The sequence below is a fragment of the Anarhichas minor genome, unplaced genomic scaffold (assembly GCF_050575085.1).
Source record: "Anarhichas minor isolate MPS153535 unplaced genomic scaffold, ASM5057508v1 ptg000043l, whole genome shotgun sequence".
Classification (NCBI taxonomy): domain Eukaryota; kingdom Metazoa; phylum Chordata; class Actinopteri; order Perciformes; family Anarhichadidae; genus Anarhichas; species Anarhichas minor.
Window position 1 is genome coordinate 273,000 of NW_027466489.1, and position 24,613 is coordinate 297,612.

The following is a 24,613-nucleotide window of genomic DNA, read 5'->3' on the forward strand; positions in this document are numbered from 1 at the left end:
GGGATTGCGCATGATGCTGTGTTTTGTGCAGTATGAATATAAAATGACAGAATAGACTGAAATGATTCTTTATGGCACTTTCACTTAGTCATGCAAGAACACACATGCTGGCATGTAGTATGCACACATATATAAATACAAAGACAAAATATATTGCTTGTTTTAATTAAACAGGAGTTGTGTCAATTAAACAGTCGAATTCTGTGAAGTAGTCCATTTATGCACCTGAAGCTCAACCACAGTCTGGATACAACAATCTGAATTCTTACTTGTTTCTTGTATGGTCTTGAAATAAGTCAATTTATGTTTAGAATTGGTTTGTATACAGTATGTTACCATAAGTTAGCACTGGCACATTTTGACAGACATATCTTGTGTCTTTTGTTTAAGTAAACTTAACGATGAAATTAAATGATGTTGCTTTGCCAGCACTGGATACTCCTTTCCCACTCAAAAAAAGTCAAAGGAGATTTCACATCTAAATATAAAATTTTCTCACCTACTTTTTAAGATTTGCATTTTGATTTTCATCTGCAGGATGGAAATATATTTGTTTCATCTTTCATTTCTACCAACTCCTCTCTCTGCTCTTTCCCCCATCATCAGAGACTCCTTATGTGTAATGTCTGATGCCTTCTCACAAGAGTTTAAGTGTGACACACACACACACACACACACACACACACACACACACACACACAGAACCTAACGTTTTCTGTTGCCACTTCTCCTCACCACTTCTGGATTAGGCCTCCTGCGTTGCTCCCACATTGAGGCAAAGCCTGCCTCACTGTAGGCTGCCATGCTTTGGATTTAGGGAGATTTAAGCAACTCAAATTTAGAATTTCAATAAGTGGGCTGCATGCACATTACTATTACATAAACATAGCCTAATACTTTAAATAAATGCACAAGTCAATACTTTCAAATATAAGCACCCATACACATTCTTTATGGCAGATAAGCATGGGATTACAGTTTAGCTGTATTAAAGATGTTTTTACAGGCAAATGTTGGTTCTTTCTACTTTGAAAGCAGTTGAAGCAGCATGTTATTAAGAACTGTGATTTATATGGTTCTTATGACCATGTAAACATTCAGGTATTCTAGCATTTGTCCATTAAAAGAGTTTAACATTTAGATGAAAATGTGTTATTTTGTATCCTCATATTATGTCGCACCTTATGGTAGAAGTCTGTCTCATTACAGTGTGAGAGCTTCATATTCAGCTGCGACATACAGTGCAACACATATAAACAGGTCGGACATTATATTACAAAGAGACTTGTAGTGGGGCGAGAGATTGTAATTATTTCTGAGGAAAATTCAATAAATGTTGTCAATGTGATGCTGTATGAGCCTCACTGACACAGAGTATGCAACATTGTCAAGACACAAATGCAAATGACAGCTACACAATCTGACATTAAGACAAGTTAATAAATGAACATGCAGGCATGTTACATACATGTACTACTACTGCACGCACTAATAGACTGAACACAAGACAACTGATGGCTGACAGACACATAATGCACATCACTGAAACAAAATCTCATCAACATTTTTCCAGTCACAAAATATATTATTCGGTGGAATATATCTTATTTTATTACATTTCTGAAGGCTTCTGTGTATTGTGTGACTAAATTAAAAAAGCCTAAGCAATGGAAGTGTCTTGTTACAAAGATGATCCAATGATAAAATTGTATGCAAAGCTACAGAACAACAACATATAGGAAACATTAATGTATTAAATACAGTGGAATGCTGTTTTTTATACTAAACTTCTACTAAAAGCTCAATCAAACCCCCTCTGCCCAGCACTTTCAGGACTAAAACTGTCGAGAAAATCTTTATAAAACTCCATTCAGTCACATTCAGTGAAACGTTTCTCACATCATTTCTTTACACTGAAATAATGACACAATATATTTCTTTCAGGTGGATGAACACCGACACTGACAGAAAGACACGGGAACAGACAGGTAGAATAGTGTCGTTGAACAAGGTGAGCTGCTGTGAACTCCTGAAGGCTGAACAAAGCCAGTTTATCACCAGCTGCCTTAGGAAGTATAGATGAAACTACTGTAAATGTGATTAACCACAACACAATCACAACATAACATAAGCAAATATATTCCTTATCCACACACTGTAGATACACAACATGCTCTGCTATTTAAATGACAAAAAAAACAAACAATGAATGCATTACATTTAAGTTGGCACACAATAGCAACAATCAGACTGAGAAGTGAAATTTGCTCTTTAGATTCGTTCCGTCAGTGTAGATGTCTGTACTACTGAAATTATGTAGAATTATATCAGGGATTAAGTGCATAAAACATACACACTAATACTGAATAAAAGAAACACACAGTTACACACTCAGAGATGGACGTCTCTCTTTCATCCTGCATCATTACAGTAATATAGGTGCCGTGTGGTGCCACTTAGCAGACTGGAGCGTGTGGTGGAAGCTTTGATCTACTTGTGGTGAAAGAGGCCGGGTGATTTTGTTGGCGCAGCCGTCATCATGTTAGCTTGGTTCTTGTGAGTTATGTGGATCTATAATAAATATAAAAGAACTTTAGTGATCAACAATTTAATTATTTGTGTATAAATACTTTTAAGTTTGATCCATATCTGATCAACTCAGTGTAATTTATAAGCTGTCCAAAAACATCTCTACTTAAATTAAATCAATGATTCCCATTTTCATGAAATAAACAAAATGCGTACTTCTTCTTCTTTGAAGACACATCACTTTCTGTGTTATTTCAGCTCTCCAATATTCTAATATTCTCCCTGAGCACTGAATCCACCCGACTCTAAATGACGTCACATGCATGTTCAGTGAGTATAACAGGGTGCAAGGGCTCCAAAGACTCAGTGGCCAGTTTATAAGGTACACCAAGCACCAGCCAGTTCATGTTGAAACTGATTTAGAGAGGCGTTGATCCAACTGTACGATCGTTTTTGAGGCTAAAGTTTGTGGTGCTGTTGAATTGTTTTGCATTGTACTGAAAGCTGTTTTTAACATTTTGTCTGCCCAACATTTATCAATGAGGATAGAGTAACTATTAGAAATAGACGTCCTTGCTGCTATTTGCATGAAAACCTGATTTCCCCGGGCTTCGTTTTGAAGATTTGACACTATGAATTGTGGGTAACTGGGGGACTGAGACTCAGTTGGTGGTTTGCTATGAATCACAGGGTTAATGGATCGATCCTCAAGCGTCCCCTGTTCAAATAAGCAAGGCATAGCCTCCAAATTGCGTGCGATAACTAAGTCCCTTTGGATAAAATCGTCTTCTAAATAACTGTAATGTAATGTTCAAAAGGAGAGCCCTCAAACACATGCTGTGTGATAGCCCTGAGCCATCGTAGATTTAGCCCTCTCTAACCCGCTTTAAGCAGCTCACACAGATAAACATAATCAGGGTGAATATTTACTATGTTTTGCTAACTGAAATATTGTTGCTCTTATCCGTGTTGCTCTTATCTGCACAAAACAAATCGAAGAATACATTTAACTTTGTTGTGCACTACAATGCTGTAATCACTGATTTTAATGAATCTCATATGTGACGTCTCTTCGCACTGAATTACACTGGTTTATAGTCACTTACAGTACATGGAGGCTGCATCCAGGGCTCCCCATCGATTTGCATGGGCAGGGCTTTGATTGTCCTGCACACAGGGAGGAGAGATCTAATTATACTTTGCTATTTATACTGCAATGCACAACAATGGCCTCATAAATAGGTCAGGTATTTTTTGTTATTGTCATCCACCTGTAGGTAAAAGTACACAACCTGATGGTAATTTGGGAAGTCTGAGCTAGTCTGTGCCCGGCGCTCTTCAGTCCAGTGTAGATCTGTCCCATCTCTATGACTCCTTCCAGCCCCACCACCTCCAAGCGTTTGTCAGTCATATCTGCAGAGTGACGAAACACTCACAAATCAAGTTCAAAGAGTTTGTAAAAGATTAAATAAGTTTTACAAACAACCAGGTTGATGGCACTAGCACGCAAAAAGGCAGAAAAGGCTTACTGACAATATAAATTTGGTGATTTAGGAGAGTACAAACCTTGAGAGATTGTTTTAAGAAGTTCAGGGTCAGTGATAACTTCACTGGGCTCCACCAATGGTCGGATATCAGGCTTCTTGGACTCGCCCCAGAGGTTGGAGCCTCCGTGAATGCTGGGTATGTTGAGGACAGCTATGCCCTCGAGAGACATGCTGCCCAGGTCCAGAGACCTTCCACAGCACTGGTGGAGGCAAACAATATGTTGGTTACGCAACTGAAAAAAACTAGAACATGACAAACAGGTGCACTCAGAGTGCAGATCTCCCCCAGGTGTGTCTGGAACCACCACTGCTGTATTGTGTGATTGAATGAGTACAACCCACGATTGGCTAACCCCTCTTTAGAAAATAAAGGGCTGTAAGGCGTTGTAAAAAAAACACTTACTGCAAGCGCCATGTTTGTAAGCAATTGGCCTAAAGTTGTTGTGTAAGACATCTCATACAATCTTGCCAAAAATAAAATGAAACACACCAAGATGTCTGCTCGCTTAGGGCGGTGATATACTCAGCAGTGTGTACTGGTAGTGCCATTAGCTGTTAGCTGTTAGCTGTTAGCTGTTAGCCGAACACACTGACCAAAACACTGAAAGTGACAAACTCAGCTATCTTATCATTTGCAGGCCCTACCAGTCAGGGGACTGTTTACAGTAGACAAAGGAGTCACAAGGCAGTCAGTGGCAGTACAAAGAGACAGTAAAAGGAGTTTTGAGAAAGTGAGAGACAGCGCAACCAGAAGAGGCCCTTGAGCATGCAGACATAACTGGGCACGCAAAATATTATGCAGTTTGCTGCAACAGAATATGAGATTAGCCATGTACAGACACAAAGGTGCACACTCATGTACACACATTAGAATCGATTGCATGATTATTATTGTGGAGATAATTATGTGAATTACAAATAACTTGGCGCAACAGCTACATGACTGTTAGATATTCTAACCTCAATCGTGAGACAATCCTTCAGCCTCTTGCAAGATGCAGAGATGGTCTCAGACGTGGCAAACTCAAGATACCAAAGTTTGTTCTTCATTCTTAAAAACAAAAGAGAACAACAGCTTCCCCTTTATTATTTGAAAAAAAAAAAAGCTCTGTTACACTTTTTATTAGAAAAGACTCTTGGTTCAGACAGTTGAGTGTGAATCCTCACCTGCTGTTGAACCTCCGGGGGTGTTTCTCTCTCATGGAGTGGAAACGATGAGCGATAGAGGCATCCTGTCAAAGTCAAAAGGTAATGTATTCACGTTTCAATGTATGATGTTCCCATTCCTTCCTGCTGAGGCAATGACTCACCACTCCAACAGAGAAGTAGTTGTTAATGATCTCGTAGGGCACAGGGTCTCCAGCCTCTTGGGGGTCGTCTGGTATCACCTGGATGCTCCAGCGGTCCATGGGAACCAACATGCTAGCTTCGATCACCTCCAGGATCTCTCTCAAGTCTGACCCATCGTAGCCTTTTGTGGGATAACAGAGGAAGCAGATACAGTAAATGCAGGGCTCCAACGTCAGTGCCAATACCTCAGTGAGTAGAATTAATGTGCTGATGGTTTTACCTCCTCCCCAGCGCAGACAGCGAGCCAGGTCGTTCCCCGTGCCCAGAGGCAGGATAGCTATTGGAGGATGCACCTGCAGGTTTTCTTTGTCTGAAATCACAGGCACGTTATTCAACCTTAGAGATGTTTATCTTAATTACCTCTCTGAAACCCCAAAATTACCCACAGTACCTATAGCATCCAGGATCCAACCGACGGTGCCGTCTCCTCCACACGCCAAGATCCTGAACTTGCGCAGATTGCGGAACAATTGTAGTCTGAAGAAACAAAGGCATCATTAATGTAAACAAACTCAAGCGTGTAAAGTTACAGTGGTGAAAGTGAACTGTACCCTGGAGCAGGACCTCCATTGGAAAGGTTGTACACTTGACGTGGGTTCAGCAGGTACTGAAACTTCCTGAGCACTCTTTGGAAAACAGAGAAGCACACACACACACAAATAAAAACAACCAGGAAGTGAGAGAAGCCATATTCTGAAAATGACCTAAAAATGGAAGGATTACTTTTACAGTAAAAGAAAGTTACGCAAACATATCGAGACTTTAGGCTGCTTACCGTTCACCCTGCTTTCCTCCACTTTTTGGGTTCACAAACACCAGCAGAGGGTGGGTGTCTGGAATCGGAACAATCTGAAGAAGAATACAGATTAATTAATTTGAAGAACACAAACGTGATATGTAAGGATATATGGACACATGCTGTGAGTCAGGCGACTGCACATATTTTATATAATAAGTAAGAGGCAGAATCATTCAAACTTTTGCTTTTGCTTTGTCAAATAAAGAAGATTTAGGTTTTTTAAGGAAATAGGCTTGGTTTATACATGAACACACCATGACTTCTCTGTGTGTCTTGCACCAAAAAAAATTTGAGTTTCCTTAATAATATTTAAACATTATGATGATATATTGTAATTGCCATGAGAGATACATTTTAGATTTTAGGAAAATTCCACTTAAAAAATGTTGACGGTAAATGTTGAAAAATGTGCTTTAATGAACATTCATAAGGACACAAAGCTAACTGAGCCAAACTGCAAACAGAAGCAGTGTATTTGGTCATGCATTTTAAGAAGGGGATTATGCTGCAGGAGGTTTCTGTGTAAGCTTTGTTACTTTTTACTATTGCTTCCATTGGAATATATTGACACTAATATGATTTAAGCTTGTGACAGGAGGTGAGTATCTGGTACTTTAAATGTAAATACTGGACCAGTGGGTTTATCCCAGCTGAAGTTGATGTAACCATGACAGGCGTATTTGACCAGGACTTCATCCAACACACTGAACTGATACAAACAGACTACAAAGACACTGGCGCAGTCCTTTTTAACATGAAAATCTTCCAAAAATAACATGACGAATCACAAAAAATTGAGATTCTCCCAAAAGCAGTGATATGCAGATGGTAGTTTGAGCAGACCACTTGAAAGAGACCTCGCAGAGAAAACACATGGGTGCACAGTTGGAAAAGGAATAAAAGTGTGTAGGAAGATTTGATGACAGCAGACCTGCAGGATGTGGCCATCAGGGGTGACGTTTAACAAGCTGCTGTCTTCTTCCTGCAGGAAACACGGGACAACAAAAGAAAAAGGATAATTAACTTACAATTATCCTAAAAATCTAAATCTGCTCAAGCCAAATTATTGGTGCTGCTCATTATACCTTTGACACACCATGTATGGCCCACGGAGGAAGTATATGATCTCTCAGTGGCCCACAATCACAGGACGATAAGCCAGAGAAAATACACTCATTGTGACGCTTAAAAGAAGACAAGTCTCAGTTAACATATAGAGCAAAGAGTTCTTCTCTAATTCATCTAATTCATGTCCAAACACGCACACGCTCCTCACCATTTCCTGGCACCACACACAACGCCTCCCCGCTAAAGTCTTGATCTTCTTGTGGCAGACCTGACACTTGGTGGACTTACAGTCCGCTCTGATCCAGTCGTGAGCTGCTACCTGAGACACAGAGGAGAAGAAAAAGAGGAGGCTGAGGAAAAAGGTTTAATTCACTACTACTACTTTGTCCATTTCTAATTACCCAGAAAAATGTCCACTTGTTCTTCTACTCATAATGTCAAGTCTTATGGTGTTGTACAACTTCCGCTCCAAGACCAAGATTCATGTTCACTAGTGCCAAACCACAAACCAGCCCCGAACGACATCAGCAAAAATTATGTTATAGTTCAATTTAATAGACTCAGCACAGACCACACCCTCAACAGAGCAGCTGCGGAGACAGCGTCAGATTTATGACATTTTGGATAACCACTGACAAGGAGACACGCATAAACAGATCAAATATCCCTATCGCACACACTGGCACCTCTGGAAGCAGCTGACGAAACTTGGTCAGTTCCTTTGTGATCCTTTACAGGTCGTGAGTTGTGGTTGTGACACTACACAGAAAAGATGACAGTGACCACATCATTGTCTACATTTCTGCAAAATCAGGACATTAAGGAGATGTGCAGAGCAGACTGTGCCGGCTGTAATCTGCTCTTAAAAAACACAGATGGGCTGCACTTATTACAGACTAATGCACTGTGATGTTCCCTGTCGTTAATGCGTTTGGTTTTTGGTCAGTAAAAAGAGCATTGACGTGGATATAAACACTTGACAGATATGAGCTTTCAGTTCTTGACCTTGAAAACAGTAGTTTTAAAAACTAAATAACTCAGGGTTCATTTACTAGATATTTCCACAGATTTAGTTTAAATGTGACAAAAAAGATAAGATATAACAATAATAATATCAGATATATATTCTATAATTTTCTAATTGTCAGCTAATCTTATGAAATGACCAAATCCAACATGAATTGATCACTAACATGTCCATTTATCCACAGCCTGATTTCATTTCTAAAGATTGAGAGCTCCACTGTTGTTCAAAAACACACCGATGAGACACACTGGTTGACATGGACCTTCATTACCATTTACATCAGCAGTTTATTTTAAGTCAATCGCACAATGAATGCACTATTTTCTCCTTTTTCGGGACATTTGCAAAAACTACTGCGCCCCTCCTTTTTAAGACATTTCTTTTTTTGCCTCTTTTAAAAATGAATCGTTGTCTTTTTAGTTTGTTAGTTTATGAACAAAAAGGAACAAATTGACCCTTTGCTAAGCTCTGCCCCTCACTGCTACTCCATCAATCTGTCAGAGCTAAAGCAACAATGTCACTAACTGCACTCCCTGAATAAATATCTCATTTTTGGGAAAAAAGTCTATGGAGCAGAGCCGGTTAGTTGTCGGGCCCTGGTCAGAGCTGGCTAACGCTACGCTATGATTGGCCAGTCTGCATTTAAGGGGTGGGACTTAGTGAAGGGTCAATTGGCTCGGTAATGGCTGCCACAGTAGGGACGTTGGTAAAAGTATTGAGAGACGGCCTAATGCAATGTTGCTTTAGGTTGGTTATCATGGGATTTGTTGACATAGAATATCAATGGACTAATCCTTTAATTTAGCTACAGTAAATGTAATGTAAGGAAATGGAAATGCAGCGGAGTTGTCGTGTGTGTCCTTACACCAATTTCCTTTTTAGATCTGACAAAGGTACGGGCACAGGGTTCAGGATTCCTGTTGGCACAATGACTGTGGATGGTGTACTTGCAAACTGAGGGAGAAGAACAAATGTTACAGGGGTGACTGAGTTCAAGATAAAGTGTTCTCAACTAAAACATATATGATTCTATAGCAGAATATATCTAATAATGGACAAATAATGAATGTTATAAGTGAACTCCTCTGCTTCATTTGTATTGTGTACGAGGTGCATGGTTGCCCCCTGATGGCAGCCGTGAGCTCTTACAGGTGCAGCAGAGTCCCTGCTTCCCGAGGCCGAGCAGCATGCTCTGACACACGCTGCAGTATGTCGGCTTGTTAAAGTGCTTCAACCTCCAAATATGCTGTCCATCTCTCTCCGTCATCTGTGGGTGAGAAGGCTAACTTAAATAAAAGTGGAACCGCAGTTGATCACACTGAAAAAAGTTAAAATTTCGAGTTGGTTCATTCATTAACAAAACAGGGGATGTTTAGGGTGCTGCATGTGGAGTCACATGATTGTTCCGTCACCTTCAGTCCAAGCAGAACAAGTAAAGGCACGTTGTTCATGCCTCCCTTCACCCATTCCTCCAGAGTGACAGTCCCACTGTCATCCACATCGATCGCTGTCATCATGTCTTTGAGCACCTGTCCAATTACAAAAACAACTGCTGGTTATTCATCGTCTAACTCTTGCATAGTAAACTTCCTTTTACATCTGTCAGCTGCTGTTATTAACTTAAACTTTACTTTATTCATCTGATACACACATACCATTCAATTTGACCACTGCATTTAACCCAGTCTAAGCATTTAGGGGCAGTGGGTTGCTCAAGCTCTGCTCAGCGTAAGCTCTCTTTCTGAAAACAAACTTAAACTCTCCTACTTCAAATGTTATGTTGTCACACCCCTCATGTAGACTTCTTGTGAAAAGTCATAAATGACTCAATGACAGAATAAAAAAAACATAGAAGCTTAAAAAGAAAAAAATGGATCAAAATGAGACTCATACTGGTCTTAGTTCAGTCACGTCCCAGCCGAGGTAATCAGCAGCTCGCATCATCTGGGTGATTATACAATCCACCTCCTGATGGAGAGACAACAGGGTCATCTTGTGCAAAATACTGTGACCTCTGACAAATTACAAACAAAACCAGCCACTAAAAATACTGAAAGTTAAATGTAGTCCAACTGCAGTTGGGTCTTATTATTTAATTATTACTTGTTTGTTTATTGATGATATACGGTTGGCTTCGAAAACTGTTTTGTTTTTCCCCCTTTTATTTTGAAAATGGATGGTTTATGATTATCAGACTGTTAAGATCTAAAATATCTTAAATAAGGCTTTTCAAATATGCAGTGGAGGAACAAGACTGTAGTATTAATTAGCCTTTATTTACAGTTTTCAAAAGTGGATGTGGGTGCCGCTCCATGTTGCCAGCTGTTGCACCAGCACGAAATACATTAGCTGGATGTTAACAGTCAGCGGCATTTCCTGTTCTGCATATTCATCTCTCAACATTTCAACTTATAAATTACATATAGGGAGAAGCTTACTTATTGAAAACCCAGAATAATTTGACTTTTCAGTGTTTGTTAAGGGGTCCAAGACCAACAAAACAAAACAGTAAGTTAGACGCGAGACGTTTTTACATTTTACAGAACTAATTGTAAACAATAAAACGTGTCAACTGTTGCCAGTGAATAAAAAAGCACCCCAAATATCTTGTTAATTCAGGCACACATTGTAAACACAGGGAAGTCAGAGAAACTTGTCAGTGATTTTGAGTAACTTACAGAGCTGTCCAGGAGTTTGTTGCAGTCTTTATCGTAAAGTTTGAAGGTAACTAGAAACAAAACAAAGTCAGTCAGTAATCCAACCGTTGTTTTTTTCACTTTCTCAGACCTTCCAGATCATCCAATTCGTCAATCTTAATCATTCATTAGTGGTAAAATGTACATTAAATGCAGTTAATAAAAATGTCACGAAATGTTCAAAAGGAGGATGAAACCAACATTCGAGCTTCTCGCGTGGCTGTCCCTCCTCCAGCACTGTGAAGTAACAGGACACATCACGAAGAAAGACCCCGCCTGAAGATAAAGAAATACAGAATCAACCTTTTGACGAAACTGGAAACCTTTGTTACATTACTGAGATTTGAAACAGCATGTTCTTTTCACTTCTGGATGAAAATGTAGAACTGCGGCAATAAAACAATAAAAGCAAGTATTCTATCGAAGGTCGGTTATCTGAACAGGTGCACTAATCTCCAAAGCGACTCTACGCCTACTGCTTCATTCCTGTGACGCAGCACTAAGATAAGATAAACCCAAACAAACAAACAAACAGGTGGGCGTTGAACAAAGTGTCCAACAGGAAACACTCTTTGTAGCATGCTTTGATTATTTTCGGGATGGCATGTGGGGTATTCCCAACGACACTCAGAGCCGAGCATGTTTGTCCTCTTATCACCTGCCTGATCCATGCTGTTGTGTAAAAAGAGATCAGGCTTTCAAGATTTACCTCCTTTGGGCAGACGGCTCTTGCTGGACGCATCATGCTCCACATGTTGAAAATATTGAAAAAGACGTTGGCAGAAGTCTGCAGGGAAGTTATCCACTTCTAGGTAGGTCTTGAGAAAGAGACAGAAACCGTCTGCATCCACGCACTGTGGGAAGAAATGAAACGTATTGTCAGGAGACTCGAGGTCAACTGTAATTTCAAGATAATTCCCTAACAATCTACAAGAAAAAAATGATGTGCAAAAGTGTATGTTTAAATTAAATGAAGAAACAAATTCCCAAAAATAAATGAATAAACAAATATATATAAACTTGGTTTTAATTGAAGAAGACGTTTATGAAGAAATTCAATTTTTTTCTATAATTAATACCAAATTAAATAATTATTTTCTGAAACTTTAGACAAAATGTATAAGAAGAAATGGGAAATGACTACCCTGTAAAATAATAGTAAGACGTACCACATGTATTATTGATCTGTTGCATGACTCACCTCTCCAAAGCCGTGCTGGGCCAGCCGACCACCAGGGTAAAACTCCTTAATCACATCTTTCACCCTCCGACTGCTGTCTGCAAAGAGAAGAGAACATCAGGAAGTGGATTAAAAAAATCAAAGAGGATGTGAAAAAAATAATGAAATTATTGACACATTTTTCTAATATGAATCTGTTTCGAACACGACCAACGAAAAGAGAAACTCCGACATTTAAACTGAGGGCAGAGAATCTTAGTAACTAATTGAGCTCTTTGTCTATTTGCCGGTTGTCCCACCCATTAATCACAAGGCTCCTGAGAGCTAAAACAGGAAACAAACGAGAGCTCGTCACTAACTGTGGACGTGGACGTACTGTGTGTATCCTACATTAAATCTGGGCTGTGCAGTTTGAGAGGAGCGGGTTTATTATCCTTTCATCCATTATCCAAAGAGCCCCCCCAACACTAAAAGCTTACATACCCCTTTCATTTCATTTTGTTCAAAGCCTCTGAGTGTACAGCTGAATATTTTTAGCCTTTTTGCTTCCTGTCAACAGGTCTATCTAATTATGTTAGCTTGAAGTGCGGCGCATAAGCATGCACTTACAGTTTGGAGTTGTTTGTGATTAGTGCTGCTCCCAAAGGTCAGATTCTCAAGTTCGAAAGTAGCTGGAAACTCATTAAAGTATGTTAGTGATCAATCAGGTAAAAGAGAAGTCTGCACACCCAAATCAATCAGAATGCCCTTTTATCTACTCTCTCAGTTTTGTATATTTTGTATTCTGCACACAGGAGTAACATGCAGAGGTTTCAGCATTTCCCTCCCCTTTACTCTCCGGCACATACATGATTACAAGAGCATTCTGATTGATTATAGTGTGTCAGCTTGTCTTGCTCTGTTTCTCTTCTTGTATTTGTTTCTACCTTTGCTCATCACAGAACCAACCATTCTGTTTCTCACAACTTCCAAATCATCCGTGTTGGATAAAGTATTCAGATCTTTTTACTGAAGTAAAAGTACTAACACCACGCTGCAAAAATAGTAGCCAGCCAATAGCACACCTGCTGTACTTGTATATTTTGTGGGTTAGTTTGCTTTATAACTATAACATCATTATTTACAAGCTCTTAATGTGTTTTATATAGAAATCTTAATTTGCAAATTAACTAGTAACTAAAGCTGTGACATAAATGTATATTTCCTTCTGAACTGTAGTGGAGTAGAAATAGAAAGTGGCACAAATATAAAAGACTCAAGTAAAGTACCTAAAGCTTATGGTAAGTAAAGTATTTTAGTAAATGTACTTAGTCACAAAATACATAAAATACTTGAATTCAAAATCTTGGTAAAATGACAGAAATAGCTAAATATAATTTACATATGGTTGGTATATATTACAGAAAATTATTTGACGATTGTTATTGATGCATTAATGTGAAGGTGTATTTGTCTAGCTGGAATTCATTTCAATTACATTATATACAGTTCAATCTGCAGCAATGTGTCACATTTTATGAACCGATTACATTTTGTGTTTTTTTTTAAATCTTAATCAGCAAAGTAACTATTGGATGTCAGATAAATGTAGTGCAGTAAAAAGTAAGACAGTTCCCTCAGAATTGTAGTGGAGTAGAAGTGTAAGTTTGCATAAAATGGAAACACTTAACACAGTTCTTGAGTTCATGCACTTAGTTTAATTCCCCCAATGCAAATCATTATTCTTTATATACACATATAAAGTCATAAGTGCATATAAAGGCAGTTGTACACAGCAATAGATATTTAGACTCTATTGATCTATTGATTTTCCAAAAGACAGATTGTGTTGCTTGCCCCCTCCCCACAGCAAGGACTGAGAAAACTACCTGTTTAGCTGGTCTCTTTATGTTTTATGCGCAGCATTATCATGCCTGTTATATTAATAACTTTTGAAATAAAGTTAAGTGAGAAGATGACACTTACATTCCATGTAATGCTGCAACTGGATAAAATCCACGGGAGTCAGATACCCTTCTGTGTCGTCAGACGAGGCCATGCCGAGCAGCTGACTGAGCAAAGAGAAATCAATGACGGGCGTCACAGAGATGACAGGGAGGAGAACAACACCAGGACAAAGCCTTAACCTCAAGAGAGGCTGCAGAAACGAGGAGGTAGTCTTTTGTGTCGTAGGTGGGTCGAAATAACTGGTTTGCCGCCATTCCTTGGATTGCAAATACCAGCAGTGAGTAAACACTCCCCTCTGTGAGGAATTGATCAACCACAGTGTCTGGTTCCAGATATTTAGACAGGCTGGGGCTTCTAGCAGATGAATCCTAAAACCAGAGCCAATAAGACTTACTGTACGACATTCAATAAGTAAGGGAAGTCTTGTCGTGCATGTTTTTAGTTGACACCCTTAGAAACATGGACATGAGTCAACAGTTTGTGACAAGATCTGACAAGATGAGGATTTGCCCACAAGGAGGTACATGTAGGCCAATAACATAATAACAGGCTGTATGACTGTCACCAGCAGAAAAGAAACATGAATGTGCCACCAGCCTGTATAAATATGAATTGTGCAGGTACATGTCCACCTATCTTCTCTGCACAAGTCTCCTATCTCACAAAAAACAGTGTAATACCCCATCAACTTAATCAGAAACTTACTGTACAAACACCGAAGCAAATCACAAATCATCAATTAAGACCAAACTTTTAAGGGGCGTCCATCAGACAGGATTAGGCTATTTCATTTCACTGAGTGGCAGGTACGAGTTTTTACTTTGCCATGCTCTCTAAGTGCTGCACAGGTGTTCAGTCATCCGGTTAAGCCCTGAACACTAATAAAGGCTCCTTACCTTCCTCTCTCCTCAGGCTTCAGCGGAGCTGAATAAAAAGCGTCCCGGACTCGGAGCTTCACAACACGGAACTTTGATATGTTGGTTGACGGCAGTTGGTGCTCGTGGGTAAACGTCTGTCGCGGTATTAGCGGATATAAGGGATTAAGAAATGGGCGGAGGAGGAGCTTTTAGCGACGTAATTTCAGTTAGTGGCACCATCTCGCCTGTGTCCTCACTCACACAAACGCAATAGGCACGCACACGCACACGCACGTGCACTGGTTTGATTTATTGCACCCTGCCAACAAGTCAACACGTTTTCTAAATACTGCGGCTTTAAGCCTCAAAATGATAAGATATGCTGAGGCAGTGAGTGCAGTACGCTTAATTCACTGAAGATAAAATCCCACAAACTGAAAGTGGAGGACCAGTTGGCAGGTCAAAGGTTTTCTGGTGAGGCATGGTCCGTATAGTCTCCAACTGAAAGAACAATATATGCATGTGATGGCAGGGAAAGATGGGAAACATGAAGGAACCACAGAGCATATTTGAAAAAAAAAGTTGGCATGGCATGACCACAGTGTGAACAAAGAAAACGAGAAAGGAGTCATGCAAAGATGCAAAGACAGTGACTATAAATAAATAGACCAATCATCTGGGCCCAATGCAATGGACACATATTTTGCATATATTCATATAATAATATGTTTGCAATGCATTGTGGTATATATAAAATACATACTTGCAATTAATTACGGAAAAATATTGCTACTGTGTATGTGAGCAAAGTAATGTCTCAAAACCACATGTTATATATGTAAATTGATCACGTATGAAATTATGTTTTATGATATAACATGTGACAGTGTTTTACATTTAACATAGGATCTAAAAATCACATGTATGTCATTTATCACATGTGAAATGTGTTTAACAACTCAAGGTCCACTTACTGTTTACAGTCTTCTTCGTGAAGTAAGTCGACCATGTTAATGGAATCGTTTTGAAATTGTTTTGAAATTAACTTTGCTGCATAAACATATCTTCCAGATATATTTTAATGATGTGTACAAAATACTCTTCCACAAGAATGTCCTCGTAAAAAAAATCCCAAATTACATATAATCACAAAAATATACATCCAGAATCAATGAAAATGCAAATATCTGTTAAAAAGATTTAACAAAAAAAAAAGTTCAACTACTGGACACAAGATGTCTTCTACTTCACGGAACAGTTCATGTTCAGTTTATGTGCACTTGAGGTTTCGAATTTCACACTTGCATAATGGACCATGATTGGCTTTCAAGCGAGTTGTGATGTCACAAATCATGCTTGTACATACACGTCTTAAACTCAGATTTGAGGTGAGCACAGAGAAACTTCCCCTTTCACCAGATTATTTTGAAAACTGTTTTTTAGTGTAACTCTGTACATACATCGTTCTGCACAGTGAGCTCATAAATCCAAGTGATGTGACAATAAGCAAAACATTTTTTTAGTGGACGGGGTCTTTGACTTTGACATGACAAGAAGTCCTTCAAGTGTTATGGATGAAATCATAATAGCTATGAAGTCAACAGCTATAGCTCACAAGTCAACAGATCCATCATTGAGCAAGTTCCATCTGTTGATGAAGACTGCGTACAATGGTTGAAAGCCCTGGGAAAATGCCAGTAAGTGGGCCTTGAATTGTTATGTCAAACTTCTGTTTCCAAGGTCAAGAACGAACTTTCATGCTAATATAAATCATATTTAGTGAAACAATCCTGGAGATAATGCTTAGTCCTGCATTATAAACCGAGGCGGTAGGTGGCGATAAAGGGCTTCAGTTACAATCAACAGCTGCAGTAAATAAATAGTAGAAGAAGAAGCACTTCACGCAGGTGTTTACGTTTTCCCACTTCCGTAGCTTCCGTAGCTTCCTAAAGCGGAATAACGTCACTAATCTAGCGTTAAATTACCAAATTTGAGAAGAAACCCTCGGTCATGTTTCTCTTTTTTAACTTAAGTATGAGAGATGCCTGACAGATAAGTATCGTTGAGGTCGTTTGCGGTCCACTACAGGCGCTATATCGCGAGTTTTCCTCATCTTCCATCGCGGACTAAAGCTAAAGCTAAAGCTAGCGGTGTTAGTAGCTGGCAGCGGCAGTTGACATCCTTTTAATAAATCACCTGATCCGCATTTAATCCAGTTTTAATTGATATATCAAACAAGGCAGTCATGGCCACTAGGCGTCTGACCGATGCCTTCTTGTTAATGCGGAACAATGCGATCCAAAACCGGCAGATATTGGCTGAGCAAGTGAGTACATACGACCCCCGTCTGAGTACACGTAGCAATGCTGCGGTGAGTGGTCTGCATCGTTTTGACATTTTACTGTGTGTGTGTGTGTATTTGCATATAGCCAGTCACTGAGCTGTGTTAGCTAGCTGTTTAGATACATGTGTGTGTTAGTAGTACTGTCATTACAGTAGTAGTTCACCTCAGCACTAACTGCTTTATTTGACTCAGTGGGGTGATGGAGGAGGATGGAGAGGGGTGTGCGGGCATATTGTTCAGCTCGTAACAGCTAAATGTCTATAGTAAATGTAAAATTAGCTAACTTTTACTTGGTATTCCCCATTTCTAAGATAAAAGATACGTTTGTAAAATGAATTGATTTTTTTTTGTGAAAGTTAAAGCATGTTTTTTTTAATGTCCACATAGTGCTTCTCTCTAGTAAAACGTGTGCTGTGGTCACTACATTGTAATTTGATCTAGTCGAGATCAAATTGTGCACCGGTAATGCATTGTTCCACTAGAACATAGCTGGTGTTCTCCTGTACTTATTAACATGTATGACACAATCAGAGGCAAGGAGATTAGCTGGAAACTACTGCTTGTCATTCAGAAATACTAATAACCATTGAGTTGTCTTTATCTTTAGTGGATCGATTATGAAAACTCATGACATTGATAAAAAATGTCCAAATACCCAATCCACATGATAAGGCGGAGAGGTGGGGCTGATATAAATCCAGCAGATGCGATCAGGGCAAAATTGTCACATTGTTCTCTACAAATTATTCACATTCAGTCATTTTTTAAGGAATGATTCACCCCGATATGAAAACGTTGTCATTATAAGTCCCATTGCAGTTTGTAATACTACAAAGGTAGTCAAGGCAGTGTCCTACCGTTCCCCAACACGTTTATGACGCCTGATCGTAAACAGTTTACAGCTCTCCAGTGTTCACCGTACGTCTCTAGTAGAGGAGGCCGGCTGCACAGCAAGCAGGTGCAGTGTGTGCACAACCATTCACACTCAGCTGAGAACATTTTAACCAGTTAAATGCTCCCTGACGTAGATTTATTGCTGACAGCCTGAACACCCGGAGTCACTAAACACAAGGATATCGCATCAGTTGAGGATACATTTACCAAAATATGCTGCTGAACACTTTCTTCTCCTAACCTTCATTTTTTTTCTCCTCTTATAAACTTTCTTTCCTCTGCTGCTCCTGGTGGCTTGGAGAGGCCGATCTTTCTCTGACGCAAACAAATCACTACAAACCACATTACAGATTGGAGACCTTTTTTAAATGGCCGTGGCTCCTGGATGAACACTGTCCATTAGTGCATCTCTGTGTATGACACAGTGTGGAGTGATGTGCTGGGGTTTACCTCAGGACTATCAGCAAGTAGGCTCAGAGATGGGAAATGCAATAGTGATGATGTGGCCTTGTCCTCCAGAGCTGAGGAAAGTGTTCGTCTGACAGTGCAACTGCTATGTTCAGTAGATTCACAGCTCCTACACTGTCTGTAATTTATCCTACTGAGAGCAAAACACTTCATTGATTCATTACTCAGTCAGTCACCTGCATTTGTACTCGAGCTACATCAGTAGATGACGCAGATATCATGGACCAGCCATGGAGAATAGCTGTAGTGGCTTTTGACCAATAGGTCGCCATCATTATGCTAAGTAGGTCTTTAGCTGTCAGTGGCCTGCAAAAAAGTAAATTCGAGAAAGTGTGCAATCGAATAGTGAAACATCTCTACAGATCCTGGAATAGAGCTGTAATTTCAAGAACATCTGTATTACTGGACACTTATTACACGTATTACACTGCACATTGTGTCATGTAGCTCAAATGGAGATGTAGGAATGTTACATGAACAATTGTGTTTGTAGTCTAATGTCTTACTTGTCTTTCACTGTGACTGTTTATGTTTGGTCCCATTGTCCCTGTATTACACTTCATACATGCGTTCATCCATGTTGTAAACTGTGTTGATTTAAATGTTGCTGCACTCTCCTCTAATGTCACAGAGAAGATGTTGGTACATTATTGGTGTGGAAATTAGAAATTCATCACTTATGTATTTTTTGAGCAGAGTGAAAACTGGGAAAAAAAGCAACTCAACTGGTTTTTGTTGTAGTTGTGTTCCAACAGTATGCTGTCGTTTAATTATTCTGTGCATACATATCCACAGTCTGAAATATATATTTGCATTTACTAAAAGGCAATTACTCAACTATTTTGTTTGCCATTAGAGGTGTCAGCTTGTTTTAAAATAACTCACTTTGCCAAGACAAATGAGACGTAACTATCTAAAACAAGGCAAACTGTCTTTTGAATTTCCTATCGCATAACTTCCCGCTCATTTTAAATTATTAATGTATTAAAAATGTCCTTTTTCTTTAACTCCACCATGTCAGGTGATCTTGAGGCTCTTTTCTTGCTGTTTCTTTCATCTAATATGTTTAAAGTGGAATTATTGTACAATTAGTTTCTGGATAAATATGATTTATCTTTGCATTTGCAATCTAGTTTTAGTCTTTCGCACAAACGCAGGACAAATGATTAGATTAACAGCCATGTACCTCTGCTGTACAGACATCATTCAAATGAATTCATTGTTGGGGGCTGTGGTTTGGTATTTACAGCAGATGTTTTCTGGGGCTCACTTTCTGTTACTTCTGTCCTTCTCTCCCTTTTCTTTTTCCTCCTATTGGATGGGACCAATCTGCTATCTGCCAATCACATTAGGAGCTTGATGAGGTATTGTTGATAAATTACATAAGAAGCATAAAATGCTTCACCGTCTTCATCGTGTTGAATTACTACATACAATGTTTTTAATTGAACAATATGTTGTTTGTGTTTTTAAGCTGGCTGATGATCGAATGGCCCTGGTGTCGGGAATCAGTCTGGATCCTGAAGCGGCCATTGGAGTCACAAAGAAACTGCCCCCCAAATGGATAGACGGGGTTGATGAGGTGAAACTAACACATGGGATTGGATCAGAAATATATGAACCCATCTGTAAAAGGCTGACCTACGAATACAATATCCCTATTTATTAGACCGAAAGCTCACAAATGCGTCTGTTTGGAATCCTGTAATGTTAAACCGGTGAAATCTTCTGTGTGATCTCAATAGTTTGTGTACAAAGTGAAGTCACACGGCTTTTAACCATCGCGTTTCTCCTTTCAGATCCAGTATGAAATCACACGGGTTCGGCAAAAGATGAAGGACCTGGCCGTACTACACGACAAGCATATGAACCGACCCACACTTGATGACAGTAGTGAGGAAGAGCATGCCATAGAAATCACTACTCAGGAGATTACACAGGTACAGTCATTTACCAGTGTAGTTAATAGAGATAATGTATATTTGTATAGATAAAAAAAACCTTAAACACAGATGTGGCAGATGTTTTTATCTGAGCACAAAGTCAGAAGAGCATGGTACAGTATTGAATCCTGACTGTGTATGCTCCGGGTGTTTGAGGGAGTGAATATAAACACATCTGACAATATTTAGTGTCGAGGAATTTAAAATGAAACATGGGAGTTCGTTTCTGCTCGCTCACTATTTTTGTGTTGTCTGCAGATGTTTCATCGATGCCAGCGAGCTGTGACGAGCTTGCAGTCTCGTTGCGGTCACTGTACCGAGCAGGAGGAGAGGCTGTTGAGGAACGTGGTCTCGTCCCTGGCTCAGAGCCTGCAGGAGCTGTCCACCAATTTCAGGCACACACAGTCCGGCTACCTAAAACGTAAGCACTGCAGTGAAGCTGGGATTGGCCGATTGCTTTTCACATTTGTAACCATTACGAACGACATATCTCTTTTATCTTCGAGATATTTTCACGTCATTTGTTTTTATTCCAGGTATGAAGAATCGGGAGGAGAGATCAAAGCACTTCTTTGACTCTGGTCCCTTAATGGAAGAGGATGAAGAATTAGCTGTATATGACAAGGTGACCGACTTTTAAAAAACATCCATCACCATATCACATATGTTATATGTGTTACATATCATCAGATGACTAATGTTTCCAAGTATAATTAAACTATTTTTAAATATATATTTTTTAAAACATTGACTCATTCACTTGCCCGAAATGTGTTAGGGCAGCATTGCTGTGCAGATGGATGTCCTTTTGCCATCAGGGTGTCTGCTAAAATCTACTTGGTGGAATAATTAAATGCAGAATTAATTGTTTTTCTTTTTAATTTTGACATAAAATGAAAATTTGAAATCTGTAATTTGTTCTGGAGCGGTATCTACTGAGGCAGTGGCTACATGTTGCATTTGGAGTAATAATTAATCGCCTACTTCGTATTCTTTCTTTCCTTTCAGGGTTTCACAGACGACCAGCTGATGCTGGTGGAGGAGAACACTGTTATGGTGGAAGAACGAGAGCGGGAGATCCGACAGATCGTGCAGTCCATCTCAGATCTGAATGAGATTTTCAGGGACTTGGCTGGAATGGTGGTGGAACAGGTATTTCAGTCGGTCCTGACAGGCTTACACACAGAATCAATTAGACTTCGTTAATAATGATGGCATGAGTCCAGTCACTGAGGTACCAAAGACAAACGCTCTGGTCCTCCACATACAAGCGTGAGTGAGTTATACCCTCATGACTCCAAAATGTACATATTGACATTTCATCTGTTGTATTCGTATCAACAAAGCTTGAATGGGAATTATTAGGTCAGTGGCAGTGCTACACCAAACTCACAAAGAATCTACAACTGAAATGTTCCTCTGCTCACAGAAGTCCATCCTCTTCTCCATCTAGGGGACCGTTCTTGACAGAATTGACTTCAACGTGGAGCAGGCTTGTGTGAAAACAGAAGATGGAATGAAACAGTTACAAAAGGTAAACACGCTCATGTCTTCATACACATTTTGACTTTTTTGGCTCGTTGACTGTCACCATTTTGTTTTTGTTTTTTTATCCCAAATTTACATTTCAGATTGCTGTTAATTCAAGATTCATTTTCTGGGTTATTTCTTTAGACACTTAACACTTTTGTTTGGAAGCTAATCATGAATGTTAACAACTTCAAGGAAAAAACAAAATGTAACTTTCAGCACGCTACAAGACACAATTATGTTATTATAATATATTATAAATGTATTTTACAGTTATCTAATCTGTTTGGTCTCAATTTGCATGATGATAAAACACTGAATGGTTTGCTTTTATTCATTAAAGTGAAATGCAGTGTTTGACTTCTTTTTTTCCATTTTCTTTGCAGGCAGAACAGTACCAGAAGAAGAACAGAAAGATGCTGGTCATTTTGATCCTATTTGTCATAGTCATCGTTCTAATTTTTATTCTTTTTGCAACAAAGTTTTAATCATGCATTCCTCTGGCTCTTGTTTTCCGTGTGGGTGTTTGTCGTGCGTCTGTGTGGACTTGGTCTCGGTTCTACCCAAAACAAAGCTAACTGCCTTTTCATACCAGGAAATGTTGAGAATAATTCCTCGTCCCGTTGCAGGTGCACTTTGGGCAGCTTGGAGAAGTTTTGTGGTTGATTTTGATGAAAGAAAAAAAATCAACAATCCGTCTGAGCTGTGGCTATTTTATCACGTGACTGGCGCCCAAATAGCCAAGCCGAACCTCACTATGTTGACATATGTACTTGTCTTAACAAAAGAAAAACACTTTGTGGTGTATACAAATGGACTACCACTGTCTAAATGCTAAAGCAGAGTGTTTTCTGCTTGAACTCAAAGCATGAATTGTGACATTTGTTGTGTGACAATGCATCATTTCCACCAAGTATCATTGCAAACATGTTGATTCTGTGAGAAAGATGTGACAAGAACGAATGTTTGTGAAAGAGAAATATGCAGTAGATCTCATCTCAAACTGATTTACATTCCTCCATTACATCTTTGTCCCGGCTCAGTATTTTACCTTGACAGGCTAAAATAAAATGTTTTGTATGAGGACAGTACCAGATATGATTAGAATAATCATTTACTACCAAAAATATTCCTTTGGTTTAAGGACCACCTTTTTTTTTTTTTTTTTTTTTGTATCCCTTTACTGCACAATTTAAAGATAATATTGAGATCATCGTTACTCAATTGTCAGCCTCAGGAGTTGGTAGACGGTCATGAACTTTCTCCAATTCATCCTGTAATTCTAAAATCATACCTGTGTCACACCTGCTGCACTTTTCATGAAGTGCTCATTTGTTTGTTTCTAGGTCCTTGGAGCTTAAAGTGCTACCTTTTTTAACTCTTGCAGTTTGCACATATTGAGGCCTGGGGGGGTGGTTGTTATTGATGTAATTCTACTGTCATCTGTATGATGAAAATAATTATTTATTTTTCAATAGCTTCAAATAATCAAGAGGTTCTGTCTCTGGCAGAAGTACTGTATATTGATTCAAGTGTATCTGTAGTCTCAACCCAACGGTTATTGTCCACTCTGAGAAAGCAGACGTATGAAGACATTTTTATTTTATTTTCAGATTGGACACTTTACATTTTATTTGGAGCTTCTTTACATGTTCTTGTGTTCTATAAAGACTGACGAGCGGAAATTAAGAGCTTTATTTAACATATCTGTACTCGACTCTATACACCTGTTAAATCATCTTTGTCATTGATGTAGAGTTATGTGTGAAAAATAATTGTCATTGTACTTAAGTTTTGTTTTCTGAACAAAACAGGTGACGAGACGGAAACTTTTTCTTTCTTTCTTTTTTAAAATAAACCTGGAACATGGTGTTTTGTGTTTTAAATTGTAGTATTGATGCATAGATACAACTGAAACAATTGACTTTAAATGATATAAACTATTTTACAAATTGATTATGTAAATCACTTTTCAAGCACAAATGCAAAACATTTGATGGTTTCTGCTTCTCAAACGTGAGATTTGCTGCGTTTCTCTGTTTTATAGCATCATATATTAAATATTGTTTGGTTTTTGAATGTTGATATGGACAAAATAAGCAATTTGGGGACATCCACTTGGCCTAACGTGATTCACATTTTTCAATGTTTTATACACCAAACAATTAACCAAGTAAAGAATTGGGAGATTGACCGTGAAAATGATCTTTAGCCATAATAGGTCAAGATTAATGGGTTATGAAGTTTTTACATTCAAATCAATATGAGATGTAAAAGGTATTTTTTAAAGTTTTAGATTACTCTTAATGTGAAAATATGTTTTGCTACATATTCCAGACGGCACTGTTAACTTGTAGGATACAAAGTCCTCTTTTAGGAAATGAAACTTTTCTTTGATAGGTCCGCTCACCCGGAAGCTACGTGTGTTACTTTT

General features: G+C 39.0%; 2 protein-coding genes across 4 annotated transcripts; one reads left to right on the plus strand and one right to left on the minus strand.

The window, feature by feature from the left end:
- Nucleotides 1–79: 79 nt before the first annotated feature.
- On the minus strand, nucleotides 80–17,389 carry dgkab (diacylglycerol kinase, alpha b). The gene is given in 26 exon segments (XM_076110584.1): nucleotides 80–2,571; nucleotides 3,636–3,696; nucleotides 3,822–3,942; nucleotides 4,096–4,276; nucleotides 5,037–5,127; nucleotides 5,244–5,308; nucleotides 5,387–5,547; nucleotides 5,647–5,736; nucleotides 5,818–5,903; nucleotides 5,978–6,052; nucleotides 6,202–6,275; nucleotides 7,157–7,207; nucleotides 7,311–7,409; nucleotides 7,502–7,612; nucleotides 7,980–8,019; nucleotides 8,021–8,052; nucleotides 9,186–9,274; nucleotides 9,470–9,587; nucleotides 9,733–9,849; nucleotides 10,214–10,288; nucleotides 10,999–11,048; nucleotides 11,218–11,292; nucleotides 11,726–11,870; nucleotides 12,218–12,294; nucleotides 14,162–14,247; nucleotides 15,436–17,389. Coding segments are annotated over 26 exon segments (2,448 nt in total). The 5' UTR covers nucleotides 15,633–17,389; the 3' UTR covers nucleotides 80–2,490.
- Nucleotides 16,903–24,049, plus strand: stx16 (syntaxin 16). Of its 3 annotated transcripts, XM_076110586.1 has the most exons (9): nucleotides 16,903–17,326; nucleotides 20,059–20,070; nucleotides 20,181–20,288; nucleotides 20,506–20,646; nucleotides 20,908–21,070; nucleotides 21,186–21,274; nucleotides 21,658–21,801; nucleotides 22,103–22,183; nucleotides 22,566–24,049. In XM_076110586.1, exons 1-9 carry the CDS (start codon nucleotides 17,246–17,248, stop codon nucleotides 22,665–22,667), a joined length of 921 nt encoding a protein of 306 aa, XP_075966701.1. In that variant the 5' UTR covers nucleotides 16,903–17,245; the 3' UTR covers nucleotides 22,668–24,049. The 3 variants fall into 3 exon arrangements, with proteins under 3 accessions (XP_075966701.1, XP_075966700.1, XP_075966703.1); XM_076110585.1 differs by lacking the exon at nucleotides 20,059–20,070 and having other exon boundaries at nucleotides 16,903–17,371; XM_076110588.1 differs by lacking the exon at nucleotides 20,059–20,070 and having other exon boundaries at nucleotides 16,904–17,326.
- Nucleotides 24,050–24,613: the final 564 nt, after the last annotated feature.

Bases quoted from the DNA above. Each gene is read 5' to 3' on its own strand.
- stx16 (XM_076110585.1), top strand. From the start codon at position 17,246: ATGGCCACTAGGCGTCTGACCGATGCCTTCTTGTTAATGCGGAACAAT. The intron at 21,071-21,185 runs GTAAGCACTGCA...TTTTTATTCCAG, and splicing joins ACAGTCCGGCTACCTAAAAC to GTATGAAGAATCGGGAGGAG. The intron at 21,275-21,657 runs GTGACCGACTTT...CTTTCCTTTCAG, and splicing joins AATTAGCTGTATATGACAAG to GGTTTCACAGACGACCAGCT.